Here is an 18,852-nt window from a genome sequence, read left to right as displayed (position 1 = left end):
ACTTAATGTCTGAAGAATAAAAGTCTGAACATTGCAAGATTTTAAAATAAAGAGTTCATTCGGAATAACTTTCAGAAGGCTAGGAAGCAGAGTTGAATTTTATTTTAATCATAGGAGGCCGAGCCATTTTTTATATAAATTATAGGAAGTACAGCTTAAATGTTAGTAGTATACTAAATTATAGGAAGTAGAGCTGAAATTTTAATCCTAAGAGTTGGATCCGAAATTTTATGAACCCTAGGAGTAGGGGCTTATACTTTCCTTATCAAACCCGATAAAAATTCTGCATTCTTTGAAAACTTACCTTCACTACCACTTGCGATGAAGTTCTGATTCAGTCCTCCAAAACAAGAATGGATTGTATAGAATCCTTGGGTGACACCTTGAAATTTGCGAAGAAGGCAACGATCCTTTAGATCCCATAAATGGACTCCCTAAAAGTGTATGAAAGAAAAGAAAAACAATGTGGAGATTGAAGGAAAAATATTTGACAATTATTCATAAAAACAAAAAAACAAAGAAAAAAAAAAAAAAAAAAAAAAAAAAACACTGTATAAAATGAATTCCTGATCAACTTGCTGAACTATCCAAAAATGCTAAAAACTGCAGAACTTTTGAGGAGATTTTTTTTTTTAAAGTTTCCCATATTTTATGAATGAGAAAATATTAAATTTGGTTAGCCAACCTTAATCTTTAAATAATTGTAAATCTCTCATACAGATGGGATGTTGTTAGTCTTTTCTATGAATACTATTATGAAACGTGTTCTTCAGAATTGTTTGATCTATTACTGGTTTCCTTTGTTTCAGCTCGTTTGACCGTCTAGTGGTCTCCATTAATTCACTGTTGTAATAATTCATTGTAATACAGCTTCCTATTCCAGTAGCTTCTTTCCAAAGAAACTAAATTTGTGGAACACTGTTCTTGCTAGCTTTTCCTCCAACCTATAGTTTTGGCATTTTCAAGACTCTGGTCCATAGGCATCTCCTGTCTTTAGCTCCTTATTTTAAGTGGCTTTATGCCTCATCTGGAACAATTTTCATAATTTTTTTTTTTCTAAATCAAAGAAACAAATCTGTAAGTGAATTTAAGGGGTCAAATTTTCAATAATAAAAAACCTAGACACCTCAAAAGCATGTGAACCCGACCTCATCCCAGCTGTGCCATTTAAAAAAATGCTCTGCTGAGGTTGCTCCAGTTCTCTCCAAACTTTACAACAAATGCCTTAACGAATCTTGCTTTCCTGACTGCTGAAAAACCGCTTCTGTGGTACCAGTTTGCAAGAATTCTGGTGAAAGAATTGACCCATTAAATTATCACCCCATCAGCCTTCTCCCACTTTTTGCCAAAATATTTGAGTCCTTAATTAATCAAGCTCTAGTCCATCACCTTACAGTTGCCAGACTTCTGACCGACCAACAATATGGATTTAGGCAAGCCCATTCCACAGCAGATATCCTAACTGTAATCTCTGAACGTATATACCGTTCACTGGACAAAACAGGAAGGGTAGAGCAGTAGCACTCTATATATCTAAGGCTTTTGACAGGGTATGGCACGATGGTCTTCTAAGGAAAACATATGGTATCCCTGGAAGAATACATAACATAATTAAATCCTTCTTAAGGGAAAAATCCAGGTTGTCCTCGACAGTCGTACATCTAAACAATGATATAAATGCGTGAGTACGTCAGGGGTCTATCCTCGGACCTTTATTATTCCTGATATTCATAAATGACCTCCCTGATAAAATTGTTTCTGAGATGGGTATATTTGCTGATGACACTATTCTCTATAACAGGCACGAGGGGAAAACAAATGAACACATATCTAAGGAAATGGCAGAAACATTAGAGGATGACCTCCAATCTGTAGTGGAATGGGGACAAAAATGGATGGTCACATTCAATACTGCCAAGAGTAAGCTTGTTTCCTTCAATAACTACAAGAAACTTTCACTATCACCAATAGCAATGGCCAAGAACACATTATCCAAAAGTACTTCTTTTAAACTCCTCGGCCTAACGTTTACAGGGAACATGAACTAGAATAGATACATTGAGAGCATTGCCAAGGCTGCTGCGAAAAAGGTGGGCTCTCACTACCGTGCTAGAAAGCTACTTACGACTGAAAGTATCCTGTACCTCTATAAGGCCACCATTCGCCCATATATGGAGTACTGTTATCACATTTGGGCTGGTGCATCTGCTACTTGTCTCTCACTCCTTGACAGGGTTCAAAAAAGAGTCACCAACCTGATAGATCCTGAACTGTCATCTAAGTTTCAGCCTCTGTCCCATTGACGAAATGTTGTATCTCTCTGCCTGTTCTACAAGTACTTTAATGGTGAATGCTCCGACGAACTACAAGCACTTGAATGCTGACGAACTACAAGCACCTCGACGTGAATACCCCAGACAAACCCGACAAGCAGCTAAATCCCACCCCTTTACAGTAGAGATCCCTAGGTTTAAGAAAGCTTTCTACTCCAATAGTTTCTTCCCCCAGAACTGCTAGACTGTGGAACTCCCTTCAGAGATTCTGCTTTCCAAACTGTACTGACATGCAGAAGTTCAAGTGTAATGTGAACAGACATTCTGCTACTCATTTCCCTTCATAATAGCCCCCTACTTCAAAGAAAATTGAATTAAAAAAAAAATAAATAAAAGATAAATTTAAGTGGCATTGTTATTTCTTTCATTAAAGCAATACCTTCTAAACCCTGTTGTCTGGAAATCATAATTTAAAAAATTCCAAAAAGTTAAAGAATTTGACCGGCGTAAATCAAAGAAGTTGTAACAAATGTTACAAATTTATTTCAACCATGAAACAGTTATGCCTAATGCAACAGCATTGGAATCAGAGATTCTTAAAAGGCAAGTTTGTTAGTTTCGTTGCATTTCTTTTGATGTCCTGAGGAAGAATGTATCATCAAGTTGGTAATCTTCAATTGCACCCAAAAACTGGAGGAGTTGCAGAGAGGGACAACTGAAAACTTGAATAGGAACAGTCAAGATAGTTATGGAGTTGGTGGTTGTCACCACCCTCTTCTCCAGGTTTTGATGTTCACCTCTGAAACGAAGCATAGTTACAGTATGCCAACGACTCAGCTGCTGATTGGCAGAGATGGACTGCCTAGACGTAAGATGTGACAAACTCATTTGGAGCTAAACTCATCGCAGGTGAATGTCATTACAGCCGTACATGTGTATATATGTGTAAAATGTTTTTGACTTCTAATAGGAGTATGAGACAAATGGATTCGCCAATCATTTTTATAACCAATGGCTGTGCTAATCAACCAATGAAAATATCCCAAAATTATTTAAAAAATTGTTGAATTTTGGATTCAATCAGTTCGCCATTTACTACGTCACGGACCGCATTTAATTCTTGGCAGCCATCTTGGTTACTGATCTGAACTATGCCGCCATCTTTGTTCAACACAATGTCTCAAAACTTTATATATATATATATATATATATATGTGTCATTTTCAAGCATCAATACTAAAACATGTCAGAAAGTTAAGGATCAGTTTAATCTATTTTTATTCCAAAAAGGAGTTTCCTTCCCACTTCCAGCATCTAATTAATACAAGTTTTTTTTTTGTTTTCTTGTGTTATTCTCAAAAATTGCCAGAGTCGGAGAAGTTCTGAATGCTAGGTAACAAATGTTAGACTTTAAAATATTTTCAAGTCTATGATGAATTAATATTCACTGCAGAAAGTAAATAATCATAAGGGGTTGTAATGTGGGTTATATTTAGTTTGGGGCGAAGTGGAGTGAAAGGCTTTCATGAAAATTCAGCCACCTCCATTTTTTTTCTGTAAAATTTTAATATATATTAGATATTAACATTCTCAAATTTTCAGTTTATTAGGATTATTGAAAACGGTTTTTATATGAACAATCTCCCTTTTTGTACATATTTTTTTTAAATACATACTGTTGTCCTCCTCTTCATAGTTGTTTCATGTTTCAGCCAACCAATCCTCTGGCCTTCTCCAGGCGGTTCAAGAGAATAGAAATGCTGAATCTTGTAACTGTGTCCCTAGTAATTACTACCATAGTTGTTGCCTCCTTCCTAATGCCTCTATCCACTGCATTGGATTTTGGATAGAGTTTCAACTGGGCATTATCTAAGGATAGTGTTTTCAATCCTACCCAAAGCAGACCAGAGGATTAGTTGGCCAAAATGTGGTGAGACAACAATTATGGAATTACTGCGGATACATTTACAAGACTTAGCATTCCCATCCTGTCATGATTAACCACTTGAAGACCAGAAGATAAGTTGGCTGAAATGTAGTGAAACAACAACCATGAAGATGAGGATAACAGTTCGAAAAAAAGAATTACACAAATTCTGAAGCGTTATTTAAAAAAAAAAAATTTCTATTGAAAATCCATATATTTTAGATTTGGGTTGAATTAGATCCATAGTCAATTGTTTTTAAAGATTCCCTTAAAACTTATGACTTAGAATTTAGATATTTTCTAGAATCAAGATTATGTAATAGATGTTTTTTTTTTTAAAATTAGAATAAGGATTCTGGAAAATGACCAAAAAATTTGAAATTAAAAATAACTTTTCCAACCTGGGATTAAAGTAGTAAGCCCCCAACCCTAAGTCCGAGTGGCACCACACCCAAATCTTCATTACCCTCCCGCCTTTAAACAATAACAAAAAAAATTAGTTTTCATCATTGGTTTAACCTATCTACAGTCTTTATTCTCCTTTCTCTCAAAGCCATCCTTATTTTCTCACGTTTCCCTTGACCCCCTCCCTGCCAACTGACCTTGTTACCTCAACTGCTCTCCATCTACTAACCAAAACACTTCCATCCATTTAAAAATAAAAAATCTCCTGTTCTGCACACATCTCCCAATACTGTCCAGATTCAATCTTCCTGAGGTCATTAGATCTAAGCCTGTCTTTAAAACTTGCATTATACAATCCTATTCTCTCCATGTAACACATGTCCTCAATTCAACTGAAAAAAAAAAAAAAAAAAGTATTCACCATGAGTTAAGTAATTATTCCAAACGTTACTTACCTGAGTAGCAACATTGAGTAAAGCTAATTTCCCTGTTTCATCAAGCGTGAAAGACATAACTGGGTGGTCTTCTTGTAATCTGCAACAATTGGAAAAAAAAAAAAAAAAATAGTTCATTTCTTACACTGATAAAAAAGAGGGGGGGGGCTAAGAAAAACTTGGTTAAAAATAAAACAAAAATCTACAAAAACAAAATTATAAAGTTTAAAAAATTTTTTTGATGACGATTAATAATTCAATTTTGGATTATTCCGACTAATTTCATCTTCAGTGTTATTTTTACATGTGATTACAAACAAGGAGACATAGCATATCTACAGTCTTTATTCTCCTTTCTCTCAAATCCATCCTTATTTTCTCACATGTTTCCCTTGACCCCCTCCCTGCCAACTAACCTTGTTACCTCAACTGCTCTCCATCTACTAACCAAAACACTTTCATCCATTTAAAAATAAGAAATCTCCTGTTTTGCACACATCTCCCAATACTGTCCAGATAAAATTCAGTTGTAAGCTACTCTACAATTGCAAATTAAGATTTTTACCAGTCAAGGCTGACGGAACAAGAACATGATATTTAAATAACTCGTTCTGTTCAAAATTCCATACAAATTCATCCGAGTTCGACAATATACACCTGACTATAGTCAACATCAGATTCTGCGGTTGTTAAGGTAGAAAACAATATTTTGTTCTAAATTTCATATATTCTGCATCAAAGTCCCAGTTTTTTTTAAGACAGTACCAAAATCATTAGAAAGGCTATGACAACAGCATATTCTTTTCATTATTTTAACTCAAGTATATATCTGACACAGACACAACCAACCAAGAACCACCATCAGTCTATATAAAGCATATAAGATATTAATGGATACACACTCAAGAGCCAAAACAATGAAAAGAATATGCTGTTGTCCTAGCCCTAGTCATTAGATTTGGATTTCAAAACAAGACCTACAAACACATGTACATACACTCAGATATCTCTCCTTTATATAATAGATATAAAAACAAAGAGGGAGAGAGAAACAATTTATAAAATTGCAGAACATTGCAATCCCATAAAGTTGTCCGTATCCCTTACAAATGGATTAAAAAAAAAAATAAATAGGTTCTACAAAAATAAAATAGGTCCTACAAAAAACTAAAAAAGGTTCTAAAAAATAAAAATAAAATAAAAGGTCCTACACAAAAATAAAAGGTTCTAAAAAAAAAAAAAAAAAAAAAAAAAAAAATACTCACATAAGAAAATCAGATTTATCTTCAAAGTTGTAGCCCCTAATTCGGTTATGTGTATCCGCAGCTAGAACTGTTTTCCCATCATGTTGGCAAGCAAGGCACTGTACACGGACGCCTTCCCAAGTATCAAAAAAATTGCCGTCTTGGTCCTAATAACAAAAAGAAATAAAAAATAAGAACTTGCTGGTTGATTGAAGGATTTTACTTCATGTCAGATTCCGTTTTAAACTGAAAATACATCTACCATTATCATAAGGGTTTTTGATCACTCTTAGCCCCCCCCCCCATCTTCCCCGCTGGTTGGTTGCGGTAGGTTTCCACCTGTTGTTTGAAAATCTCAAAAGGTGACATACTCATCTGTTTAGGCATTCATGCTTAAAAGACATTTTCTTTTATGGCATAACATTTTTCAAATTATTTAATGATAAATCCAGTAATTTTTGTAAAAGGTTTTATGCTTGAAGTTTTTTTTATATATTCAAATATTTATTCAGTGTTTGGTTTGGTTGTTTTGTAGAGGAAAATTTTCATATTATTGGTGGTAAGAAAAAAAAACAAAAAAAAAAAAAACAAGTGAAGCATGCATGCCCCCACCCCCCCGTGAGTGCACAGTGAACGAAGCATAAAAAAAATGACTAAGTTCAGCATCAATTTTTTTTAATAAGCACAGGTGTCAATTTTAGCCATTTTAACCCAAAAGGCACCCCTAGGAGGGCAACCAGAGTTTTCCTAGAAAATCTGTTCTGTTACTTTTTTTTTTTTTATTATTTATATCATGTTTAATGTTTATGCAAAATTTTTTTTTTAAATTCCAAGGCATAGTTATTGAGAAAAGTGCAGACAGACAAACAGATGAACGGACATCGGTGAATTTACAGGTCTACCCTCCTTTTGTCGGGGGGGGGGGGGGATTTAAATTAAATTTTGTTGTATATTCATTTTTTTTTTTTTTTTTTTTTTAAAGTCCATGATTCTTTTGGTTTTGATTTCTTTAAATATTTTTTCCAATTTCCTTTCGTTAAATTTTCCTCCAAAAGAGTTCATATTTTTACAATCTTCAAAAAATGTTTTATAATTCAGTATATATCCACATTGACACTTTGATTATTCTTGTCTTAATAAATAATTGTGGGTTAGACGTGAATGTCCAATGTGGAGTCAATTTAATACAACTTCTTTATTTTATTTTCCTGTGTCCATTTTTTGAGGCGGGTGTTATTTTCAAAAGTTTATTTTCTTCGTTCACTTCCCATGACTGTTGCCATTTCTCTTAAGCATTTATTTATTGTTGGTTTTATGTTTGCATAGGGGATTTAGAGCTTTTATCTATAGTCATTTTGAGATAGGCAGTGTCGCCTCTTATTTCTATATTACTCAGTATCCAGCAAAATATAATTTTTCTTTCTTCTAGGTTGGTTGTTTTAATTAAGTTTGCTTTCCAGTTTGGGTTGTTTTTTTTACCTTTAGAGTCGTTAAGACAATGAGTGAATAGTAAATTTGTGGTTATCGTCTTCTATTGTGATATCAATTGCTTTGGCGTTAAAGATAGTTTCGTTTGTGTTGTAGACCCGTGCTAGGGGTCACAAATGAAAGAAACCACAAGTAGTGTAAAGTGTATAAAATATAATATGTATTTATCATAAAGAATACAGGAGCCACTAAAATGGTATGAGAGGAACGTGTTCGTAGCATGTGGTTAAACATGGTATGAATGTGTCCATCTAGTCTCTGAAACCAGTCGTATTCATAGGACTGGTTGATTCGTACCCCACAACAATTTGGTAATTATTTTATAGTTTTCTTCTGTTACTGCAGTGCTACCAGTGTTCTTAGAGTAGTCAGTGTAGATACTTTGGTGGTTTTGGAATTTTTATCTAATCTTTGATAATTTTTCCAGGTATGTGATGAGTAAGGTTTTCGTTTTAGGGAGTTTACTAAGGTCCAGTATTAGGGGTTTTCTTGTTTTTTTTTAGAGAGATATGAGAGTCCTTCAATAAGTTTCCAGACTTTTTCATATGTACACGCATGAAACTCTAGTCCCCTTCAAAGTTATCTCCTCCGGCTGCAATGCACTTGTACCATTCCATCAACTTCTGGAAGGCCCCATGGCAGCAGTCCTCATATCAATGACTCGTCACAATCTATTTCATTACAATTGTCTCATAACAACAGTTTCTAAAGTTTTCCTTGAGCTTAGGGAAGAAACAAAAGTCACAAGAGCAAGGCCTGGACTATAGGAAAGGTTCAGGAACTGTTTTGATGGCCATATTTGATTCTTTAATGACTTGAAACATTTGGAGTCTGAATGGATTGTTTTCATTTTTGTTGAACAATGTTTGTTATGATGGATTTATGGTGTAGTTATAAGCTGTATTCAAGTTATAGGATTTTAATTGAATGATATATTGCTTTTGATTTAATAAAGTACTGCGTCAGTTTTACTCAGATAATCGGAGTTTTCAGATAAAAAAAACGATGGTTTCAACTGATTTTTTTGTCAATTCTAATAAATTACAATGTTAGCTTCCAAATTATGCAGTCGAAATTACCTGAATTATTAAACAAAACAACTTTAAGCGTGTTAATAGGTGAAAAATTGCTGCCATCTTGTTTAAATAAAGACGGAAAATTACCTCCGTTTTTAACTTCTGTGTCTTACGATCATTTTCATCAAATTCTATTTTTTTTTTATTTTCTTTAATAAATAATTTTCTACCTCATCGATTCTCGTAATTTTTGGATATAATCTTAAAAATACGAAGAATATGTTATTCTTACGTTTTGGTTGATGTAATCTCTGGTTGTTTTTTTTTTTTTTAACGTCATATCAACCCTTTTCAGGTTATTTAATGCCGAATCCAAAGATTTAAAAAAAATTTTTTAATAGAATATATTTGTTGTTTTCAAGTCGGTTTCTATTTAACCCATAGTTGGGACCCTAACAGGTACTACCACTCCGGGTCAGAGTGGACCTGGGAGCAACGGTAATTAAAGGGTAGCTCCACATTCCCCAAAGCCCGCAAGCTGGGGCCTCACCACTGGATATAGTTTAAGGTCATATCCAGGACCATGTAATCTCTGACCTTCTTCAGGTGTATTGTGTTGAACTCTGAAATCATGCTGTTGAATTCTGGGATAGCATGCTCTTGCTCCATCAGCTATGACTAAAGTCGTTCGCAATTTTGTGAGCGTCGTCCGCACCAAGAAGTAACTTTTACAACTGAATTTATAAAATTCAGCATTCACTAGACATCCTTGCGGACAATTCTAGTATGAATTTTTAAGAGCTTTAAAGCTATTGTTGTTTTTTTAGATGTACAATCATACAATATATCACTATTAATATATATATTATTACTACCCACCCCCCTCCTTCAGACACATACATATATCCCTGAAGAAGTTTGGAGACTACATCAACCAAAAGTGAAAATAACACAAGATGAGAACAGCGGTCTGAATAATCTAAATAACAAATTATCAATCCTAATTTTTAAAAATTCAGAAACGTGATAGGAAAATTGTTTTTGTTTTTGCAGAACATGATTTGAATTTTGCAAAGAGGGAAGAAAAAGAAAAAATAATTCAAACTGCAATGTTTGCTGCATTTGATCTGGTAGTATCTTGAATCTTAAAACACTTGCCTTAGTATATCTGAAATGTACACACAAAAAATGGTTTGTAGCATTTTGGTGGACCAATATTATTACTGCTCTATTTGTTTTTAATATTGAGCACTTTGCTTTTGCTAGAAAAAAAAAAAAAAATAATGAAATTATAACATTGAAATAACATACACATTGATAGAATTGTCCTCTAGTGCCTCCTGTAAAGAACTCTTTCCCATCAGCATGCCAAGCAGCACTTGTAAGACTATCCTCAGGAGACTGACTCATTTTAGCTTTTAATTCACAAGTCTGAAAAAAAAAAAATAAATAAATAAAGTTACATTTTAATAAAAACACAAAATTCATTTTTAGTTTACATCTTAGATAAAATATAACATTACTTGGAAATTGTGCCATTGTTGCTAGTATACAACATTCACCCTAGGCAGATTAAACTGGTTTCCTCTGGAGGAGGAAGTATCAAGGGAATATTAAATTCACAGGCAGTCCCCAGTCGCCTGTAATGTTTGATGCATTTTGGTCAGGATACCAGTATCTTCAAACAGCCTGATCTGGTAGCACCAGATGCTCTAACAGATATTACTACTCTGAGCAAAAGTGGACCTGGGAGCAATGATAACTAGGGCTGTGACAACAGCATATTCTTTTCATTGAATTGACTCTTGATTATATATTCGTTAATATCTTATGTTCTTTTATAGATTGATTGATGTGATTCTCGGTTGATTGACTGTGTCTTACTGTATCGGATATATATTTGAGAGTCAAAAGAATGAAAAGAATATTCTGTTTTCACAGCCCTAATGATATAACTAAAGGGGCAACTTCACATTCACCACAACCCCCAAATTGGGCCTCGCTACTGAATGTGTTATAAAGTTATGCTCAGGACAAATCATGCTCATTATTGATAGGAATATCAATTGTGTTTCATTTAACCATTAGTTTGCTCATAATTTGCACCATGAAACAAGATCATAATTAAACTAATTTTTCTATTCATAAGGGGGGGGGGATAAAATAAAGTAAAAAAAATATTAAAAAATATGCAGACCTATAAAAGTCAACTTTCTAGAGTAGTTTTTTTTTTTTATACATAGGCATCACCACATTATCAAGGCCAAGAGGCCACTCAAGGATAAGGGTTAAAGAGTGTACAGTAGAAATTGGACAATATAGTAATCATTAGTAATGAAAATTTGGTAAATTTGATAACTTATATGGAACGGCTCATCAAGAACTTATTTACGTTAGACTTGAAGACAACCATATTGTAGTCAGTCGGAAAGCAGGAAAACGGAAGACAGTAGTAATGAAGTTATTCACTGTCCTTTCTACCAAAACCCCGAAAAGGTTTTAAATGTAAATAATGGTACACTAAAAATGAAATTAAAAAAAAAAAAAAATAAAGATCTAATTATTTTTAGATCAGAATAATTTGAGGATTTTAAGTAATCAAGCAAAATTTCTATTTTTATCCGATTTTTAATTTTCGTTAAAAAAAATTATGCCAACCAATTTTAAAATAGGATGGTGGCAATGCACATCCGCTTTGCATCCCCCACCTAAAACTTAAACTATAACAGCTCAATCCAAAATCAAACCAGATACACTTAAACAACACTTCTCCTCCTTTGAGGTTCGCATTTACCAATACCCGTGGACTTAAAACTAAGACAAGGTAGAATCATTTCTCCTAGCAAACTCCCCGTATATCTTCACGCTAAGCAAAACTAACTTCCACTCCTCCATCCTTTCTAACCACTTTAATATGTCTGGTTATCTTCCACTTTGTTGTAAGGACTGACAGACATGCGCGGACACAAAATTAATATTCATAACACCCTCTCCATTACTAGGGAATCTAAACTAGAATCAGACGACCAAGCCTTCATGTGCTTTAGACTAATTTTACAACATAGTGTTACCTACTTATATTTTATTTATCGATATCTCTTGACCCAAGGCTGTACTTTAATCAATCACGTCTCTGACAGTATTGATGTAGCACTCTCCCTAGACACTAGCACCTAAATACATGTATTTGGTGACTTTAATGTCCACCACAGTAATTGGCTTGACTTTTCTAACTACACTGACACTGCGAGTAGCATCACACATAACTTTTCTATATCCTATTACTTGACACAAACAGTAACCTTCCTAACCAATCTCCCAGATCGTCAGGACCAGCAAGCCTCACTTCTGGACCTATTTCTTTCCTGAGTATTGTGTAACAAATGCCCATTGCCCTCCATGGAATGCTGATCACACTGTGACAATAATAAACATCACCCTAAACTCTCGACCCCCAAATTGAAGAGCTACTGCTCAAAATGATAAGGTATTACAATGCGGCTGACTGGGATGCCATCAGGGATCACATCAGAGATGGTCCATGGGGAAATATCTTTTCTTTTCCTGCGGAACAGTGTGCAACTGAGACCACTGAATGGTTCAAAGCGACAATTGAAGCACATTTTCCCATATGCAAGTTCTATAGCAAACCCCACTGTCTCCAATGGTTTACTTCTACTTGCGCAGCTGCCATTGCTCAAAGGCAGCATGCATACCGCAAATTTATCCAATATAAATCAAGTACAAATAGACAAGAAGTAGTTGTAAGAAGGAAATAGCAGGAGCAAAGAGAGAATATACCGAAACCATCAGAAAATGCAGTGAAGTGAAGAAATTAGGAACTCGTGACTTCTGGAAAATCTATAACAGTGTAGTGAATAACGGGCAATCAACAATTCTCCCACTATCCAACAATCTTGAAGTTGTCTACACAGCAACCAAGAAGGCTAATCTGCTTGTCCGTCGGTTTGCCTGCAACTCTACTTTGGACTCAGCAAATCACTCCATCCCAAATTTTCCTCTGCAGCCTGAAACCACACTAGATGATCTGAAAATCACCCTTCTTAAAACTGGAAAACTGCTTCTGTGATACTAGTTTACAAGAATTCTGGTGAAAGAACTGACCCATTAAATTATCGCCCCATTAGCCTCCTCCCTCTTTTTGCCAAAATATTGCAGTTCATAATTAATCAATCTCACAGTTGCTAAACTTATGTTTGACCAACAGTTTAGGTAAGCCCGTTCTATTGCAGATATCCTAATTGTAATCTCTGAACATATACCATGCACTGGATAAAGTAGGAGAGGCTAGGGCAGTAGCTCTAGATATATCTAAAACCTTTGACAGAGTATGGCATGATGATTTTCTCATGAAAATCAGATCCTATAATATTACTGGACGAATACTTAACATTCTTAAATCCTTCTTAAGAGAATAATCCAGGTTGTCCTCGATGGTCGTACCTCAAAACAATATATAAATGCGAGTGTACCTCAGGGGTCAATCCTTGAATATTTATTATTCCTATTATTCATAAATGACCTCTGATAAAATTGTCTCCGAGATGGGTATATTTGCTGGCGACGCAACACTCTATAACAGACATGAGGGGAAAAAAATGTTGCATCCCTTTGTGTGTTTTACAAGTACTTTAAAGGTAGGTGCTCCGACAAACTACAAGCCCTTGTACCTCCTTGATGAAAATACTCCCAATAAACCAGACAACCGGCAAAATCCCACCCCTACACAAATCTTTAGATGTAAGAAAGACTTCTACTCTAATAGTTTCTTCCCTAGGACTGCTAGACTTTGGAATTCCCTTCAGGAGTTCCTATTTCCCTGACTGTACTGACATGGAAAAGTGTAATATAAACAGACATCTTGCTGCTCAACTCCTTACATAGTACCCCTACAAATTATGTCTCAGATAGTAGACTCCTACATCAAAGTGGCACTGTGCCTTGTTTGGGGTGAAAATGCAATAAAAACCTAAAAATGATTTCTTGAACTGAAAATTTTTTTAAATCATGACCGTTTGGTGCAGGAGAAGCAGTTCCTGTTTTATATATTTTTATTAAATTCATGTGATAATTGGTTGCTGAATGACATTGCAATTACTGACACCATCTGCAAGAATAGGGGGAGGGGGGAAAAATGTAATTAATGTAGGTTAAAAAGGTCTTCACTCGTAAATATTGCATTGACTGACCTCAACATTCCACAGCCAAACTTCCGCACAGTCATCTGGCCCACAAGCAATGATGAACTTGCTGTCCGGATGCCATGCGATATAAGAGACACCATATGAATGACCCTCGTACGCATGGCGCATAGTCAATTCAAATGTTTCCTGAAAAAAAAAAAAAAAAATTATTAGTTTATTACCAAGACCTGTGTCCCAGCATTTCCCAGGGAAAAATCAAAATAGAATCATTTAATTATAAAAAAAAAAAGTCAACACCCACTCTTCACTTTAACTATTTTGTACTCAGCTTCTGGCAAATTGCATTTATCTTGGAAAGTCACCTCCCATTCTCCAAACTCTGTCCTCCATTTTCTTTTTCTCCTTAGATACTACTCCCAGTGAGAGATTGATTTGTTTGTTTTTGGTTGTGGGCTAACTAGACACAGTGGGTGGTCTAAATTTAGATAAGGTTGCGATAGAGAGAGACAGATAAACAGAAAGCAGGGAACTGATAACAGTTTCAATTGCTAGTGGGTATTTTTGGTTCATTTTTTTTTTTTTTTATAATTTTGGAATAAAGTAATAAAAAAGTTAGGGGTGGAGGAGAGATATGTTTGCTTAACAAAATGAAGAAATTTACTTGATGTGAAAATTGAACATTTACGTAAAAAAAAAAAAAAAAAAAAAAAAATCTTATCTTTAGTTTTTATTTTTATTATTAATCTTTATTTTTAAAATTATATTTAATCTATTTTTATTATTAAAATAATTTTATTTAAAAAAAAAAAAAAAAAAAAAAAAAAAAATTTAAATAAGTTTGGAAGTCATTGCCAAAAAAGAATTCCCACGATATTTTCCAAGTATTTGTGTTAAGAAATACTTCATGACAAGGCAATGTTTGTTTTGACCGCTGACTATTACAATTAATATCGTAAAACAAACAGCCATGTATATTCTGAAGAGTAGTATTTTATTCTCTGACAAATAATGCAAACACACATTTGTTTAATCGTAATAATATTAATTATATTTATTTGAATAATAGTTTTGTTTTTAATAATGTAGGATCCAATACATATTTCCAAATCCAGTATTTACATTATTATTTGGATTATTATTCTCATATTGGTTGTTTAATCGTAATAATTATTATATTGTATTTATTAGAACTAGCGGGACCTGTGGAAATTCCACAGTGGACCAATTCATATGTAATATATTGATGTTGGCATTCTGTAGATAATCAGCGTCAATGGAGATGCTCTGATATTATTGTAGCTATTTTTTTAAAACTGCAACAGTATCTAAGCTAGCAGGGTCTCCCGGCGTAGCCTGGTCATAAAATACGCTTAAATATATTTTAATTCTTGCAGATTTCATATATATTATTATAGAGTTAATGTTCTATTGATTTTAATATATTATAAAGTTGCGATTTCAAAAATAAAAAATATGATTTGGGTTCATCAGCTTGAATTGAAACCGAATACTAAACTTATGAATATATATATATATATATATAGTGTTATAATGGAATAAATCCAGAGGAAATCCGGGTATGAGAGCTCAATGTGGTAAACAGAGCAATAAGATAAAAATTTAAAAATTATAACACGGAAATTACATAATTGTCGATGCAATAATTTATTTCAACCTTATGGTATTTTCAAGCATCTAAATCAGACAATTACATTTTTGATACTATTGATATATATATATATATATATATATATATAACGTTAGTTCCTTCAGCTATAATCGAAACTGAAACTTCTGAAGAATTCTTGATAAAATTATTTTTTAAAAATAGATTGGAGTGCCATTAGTTATAATCGAAACCAAAACTTGGTTAAAAAAAAAAAAAAAAAAAAAAAAAAAAAATGGATGACTTGAGTGCCATCAGCTATAATCGAAACCGAAACTTATGAAGAATTCTTGTTAAAATTATTATTACAAGAAATGGAAATACATAAACGACCTGTATGTAAGCGTAACACAGAAAATAACACACACACTATTGCATTAATATATAGAAAGTTTTGTTTCTAATAATGTAGAATCCAATACATATTTCCAAGTATTTACATTATTATTATTCTCATCCTGGTTGTTTTTTTCCACAATATTTCGGCTGATGTAACCTCTGACCATCTTCAAGTTCATTCACACTGGATGTTATTTGTGAATGGTGAAAAATGTTTGGTCTTTTTTTTTTTTTTTTCCAAAGAACATAGCCGTAAGAAATCCAAAACACAAATAGCGTCGTCTTTCTACTTTTTTTTTTTTTTAATATATATAAAAAAAAAAAAAAAAAAAAAAAAAAAAAAAAAAAACGGGAGGGGGGGGAGTAGATTTGAAGCTACTTGAATTTTTAGACCACAAGGAAGGAGAGCACCATGAGGAGATAACCGTTTAAATGCCGCCACCCCTCCTCCCCCATATTAAATAATAGCTTCTCTTCCTTCTGTATTCAAATATGGCTACCTTCAGCTCGTCATCCTAAAAGAATTTTTTTTTCGCTGTTAAAAAAAAAAAAAAAAAAAAAAAAAAACTACTTGATTTAATAAAGTGAAATTTTTTTTTGGAGAACTTCATTCCATAACGGATATGTACAATATAATTTATCAATATATATTATTCCTTAATTGGAATTCATTTTTGAGATGAGCATTATATATATTAATTTATTTTTATTTCGGACTATTATTCTCATCTTTATTAGTTGTTGTTTTCCACAACGTTTCGGCCAACTATTCCTCTGGCCTTCGTCAGGTGGTAACCGCGACGGATAGGTTGGTTGGTTGGTTGTTTTTGTTTAACGGCATATCAACTTTTTTCGGGTTATTTAATGCCGAATCCAAAGATTTTGAAGAAAAAATTTTTAATAGAATATATTTGTTGTTTTCAAGTCGGTTTCTATTTAACCCATAGTTGGAACCCTAACAGGTACTACCACTCCGAGTCAGAGTGGACCTGGGAGCAATGGTAATTGAAGGGTGGCTCCACACTTCCCAAAGCCCACAAGCTGGGGCCTCACCACTGGATATAGTTTAAGGTCATATCCAGGACCACGACGGATAGGAGATTCGAAGTTCCTATCCGTCGCGGTTACCACCTGACAAAGGCCAGAGGAATAGTTGGCCAAAACGTTGTGAAAAACAACTAATAAAGATAAAAACAACTAATAAAGATGAGAATAATAGTCTGAAATAAAAATAAATTAATATAATTTATCAATATTTCCAATTTTTAATGTCTTGATTAAACTGTGAAAGTACCTAAATTCTTTTAGGAAAAAAAATAAAAATAAAATGGAGGTGGGAGAATGAATGTGTGTTTAAAAAACAACTTAGTAATTACATAAAAAGAAATGTTTAAAACCAACTAATAAAAAAATTAAGTTTATGAATCGTACCCGAAACAGAATAATGTTTAAGATACTTTATATTCATTCATATTAAGAAATCCTTCATGACAAAGGCAATGTTTTTTTTGTTTTTTTTTATTGCAAAATATTCCACAAGTAGTATAGTTAATTAAATGAAAGCAAACAGCTATTAGAAAATGTAATTTATTCTGAATAATAATGCAAACAAACAGATTAGGGTTAGTTGTAATAATATATTGTTTTATTGCTTTTTATAATGATTTATAATTCATTCGACTATTTCAGATTAAATTATTTTTATTTGTCTACAAAAAATCCCAATGTTTATTTTGCTATGAGAGCATGAATTTCAAGCTGTTTATCCTTTTTTTTTTTTTTTTTTTTTTAGAGCAATGAATGCTTTTTCTTTTTAATTATAAGAAAATGGGTACTAGTGCACTTAGTGATCTGTGCTGAAATAACATTTAAAAAAAACATTCTTAACATGGGGAGGGGAGAGTGTTTTGTAACTATCCTATACTTTAACCTTACAATTGAATAAAAAAAAAAAAAAAAAAAAAATACCATAAAACTTTAATTAAACTTGGAAATACGATTTAAAAAATAGTGCAGCTCAGTAAGTGCACTAGCACCAGAAAATGTAACGTCTGAAATTAAAATCTGAAATGATCAAGTAATTTTTATTTTTTAAAGAAAATCAAATTTTATGCTTTTTAGCGATAAAGTATTTTTAGCAGTCATTGAGCTCTTGAAAAAAGAAATATCTGAATAGAGTTGTCTGCCCTTGATTTTAATCAAATATGGCAACTGGTTTTCTTTCCCATCGAAAGTCATAAAATTTTATTTTTTAATAAAAGAAAAAGTATTTGATAAAATGTGATTTTTGGAATATGTCAACATATTCTGGGATGGGTACATACAATTGCTAAACTCCTCTACCAATTTTGGGTCTAAACACTTGAAATTTTTTAGATGTAGGTTACCTAGACAGGTGTCAAACTTTATATATATGTACATAAAGTTATGAACAGTACATAGGGCCCAAGCAAAACCAGGCTGAACTGCTAGTATGTCAAAATTTGATTTTCTTTTATAAAAAAAAAAAAAAGTATTTGATAAAATGTGATTTTTGGAATATGTCATCTACATTCTGTGACAGGTACACACATCAAAGACTTTTCTGCATTGTCTATTTCAATTTTCAAGTTTATTTAGTCCATATGTTTCGGTATAGTGTATTATACATTTCAGATGTGAAAAAAATGTTTTCACATTAAAATAATGAATTAAGAATTCTTCAGATACACAAAAATACAGGGTCTGCCATACGGAGTATAATTTTATTTCAAAATAACACATAACATGGAAGAAATATACAAGTGCAATATAAAAATTAACAAAAAGGAAAAAATTTCTTTGCAACATAAAACATTTATTAAAGCCCCGTTTGCTTTCCATAGAGCTCAATTAATTTTGCTAATGTTACAGGAA

General features: G+C 33.1%; 1 protein-coding gene across 7 annotated transcripts in view; it reads right to left on the bottom strand.

Moving 5' to 3' along the window:
• LOC145260656 (WD repeat-containing protein 26-like) overlaps window positions 1-18,852 on the bottom strand; it is a 250,775-nt gene that overhangs the window by 155,183 nt on the left and 76,740 nt on the right. For all 7 annotated transcript variants that reach the window (XR_013864346.1, XM_080119000.1, XM_080118999.1 and 4 more), the window contains exons 8-12: window positions 13,998-14,138; window positions 10,099-10,218; window positions 6,305-6,450; window positions 5,061-5,139; window positions 305-434 (exon numbers count right to left, since the gene is read on the bottom strand). Coding sequence is in view for 6 of the 7 variants with exons in the window: in XM_080119000.1 (XP_079975126.1) it covers window positions 305-434; window positions 5,061-5,139; window positions 6,305-6,450; window positions 10,099-10,218; window positions 13,998-14,138 (616 nt within the window). In the remaining variant the exon portion in view is untranslated. The remainder of the gene's footprint in view (window positions 1-304; window positions 435-5,060; window positions 5,140-6,304; window positions 6,451-10,098; window positions 10,219-13,997; window positions 14,139-18,852) is intronic.

The sequence above is a fragment of the Euprymna scolopes genome, chromosome 36 (assembly GCF_053919585.1).
Source record: "Euprymna scolopes isolate OS-2025 chromosome 36, ASM5391958v1, whole genome shotgun sequence".
Taxonomy (NCBI): Eukaryota; Metazoa; Mollusca; class Cephalopoda; order Sepiida; family Sepiolidae; genus Euprymna; species Euprymna scolopes.
This window is presented reverse-complemented; position numbering and strand designations above follow the sequence as displayed.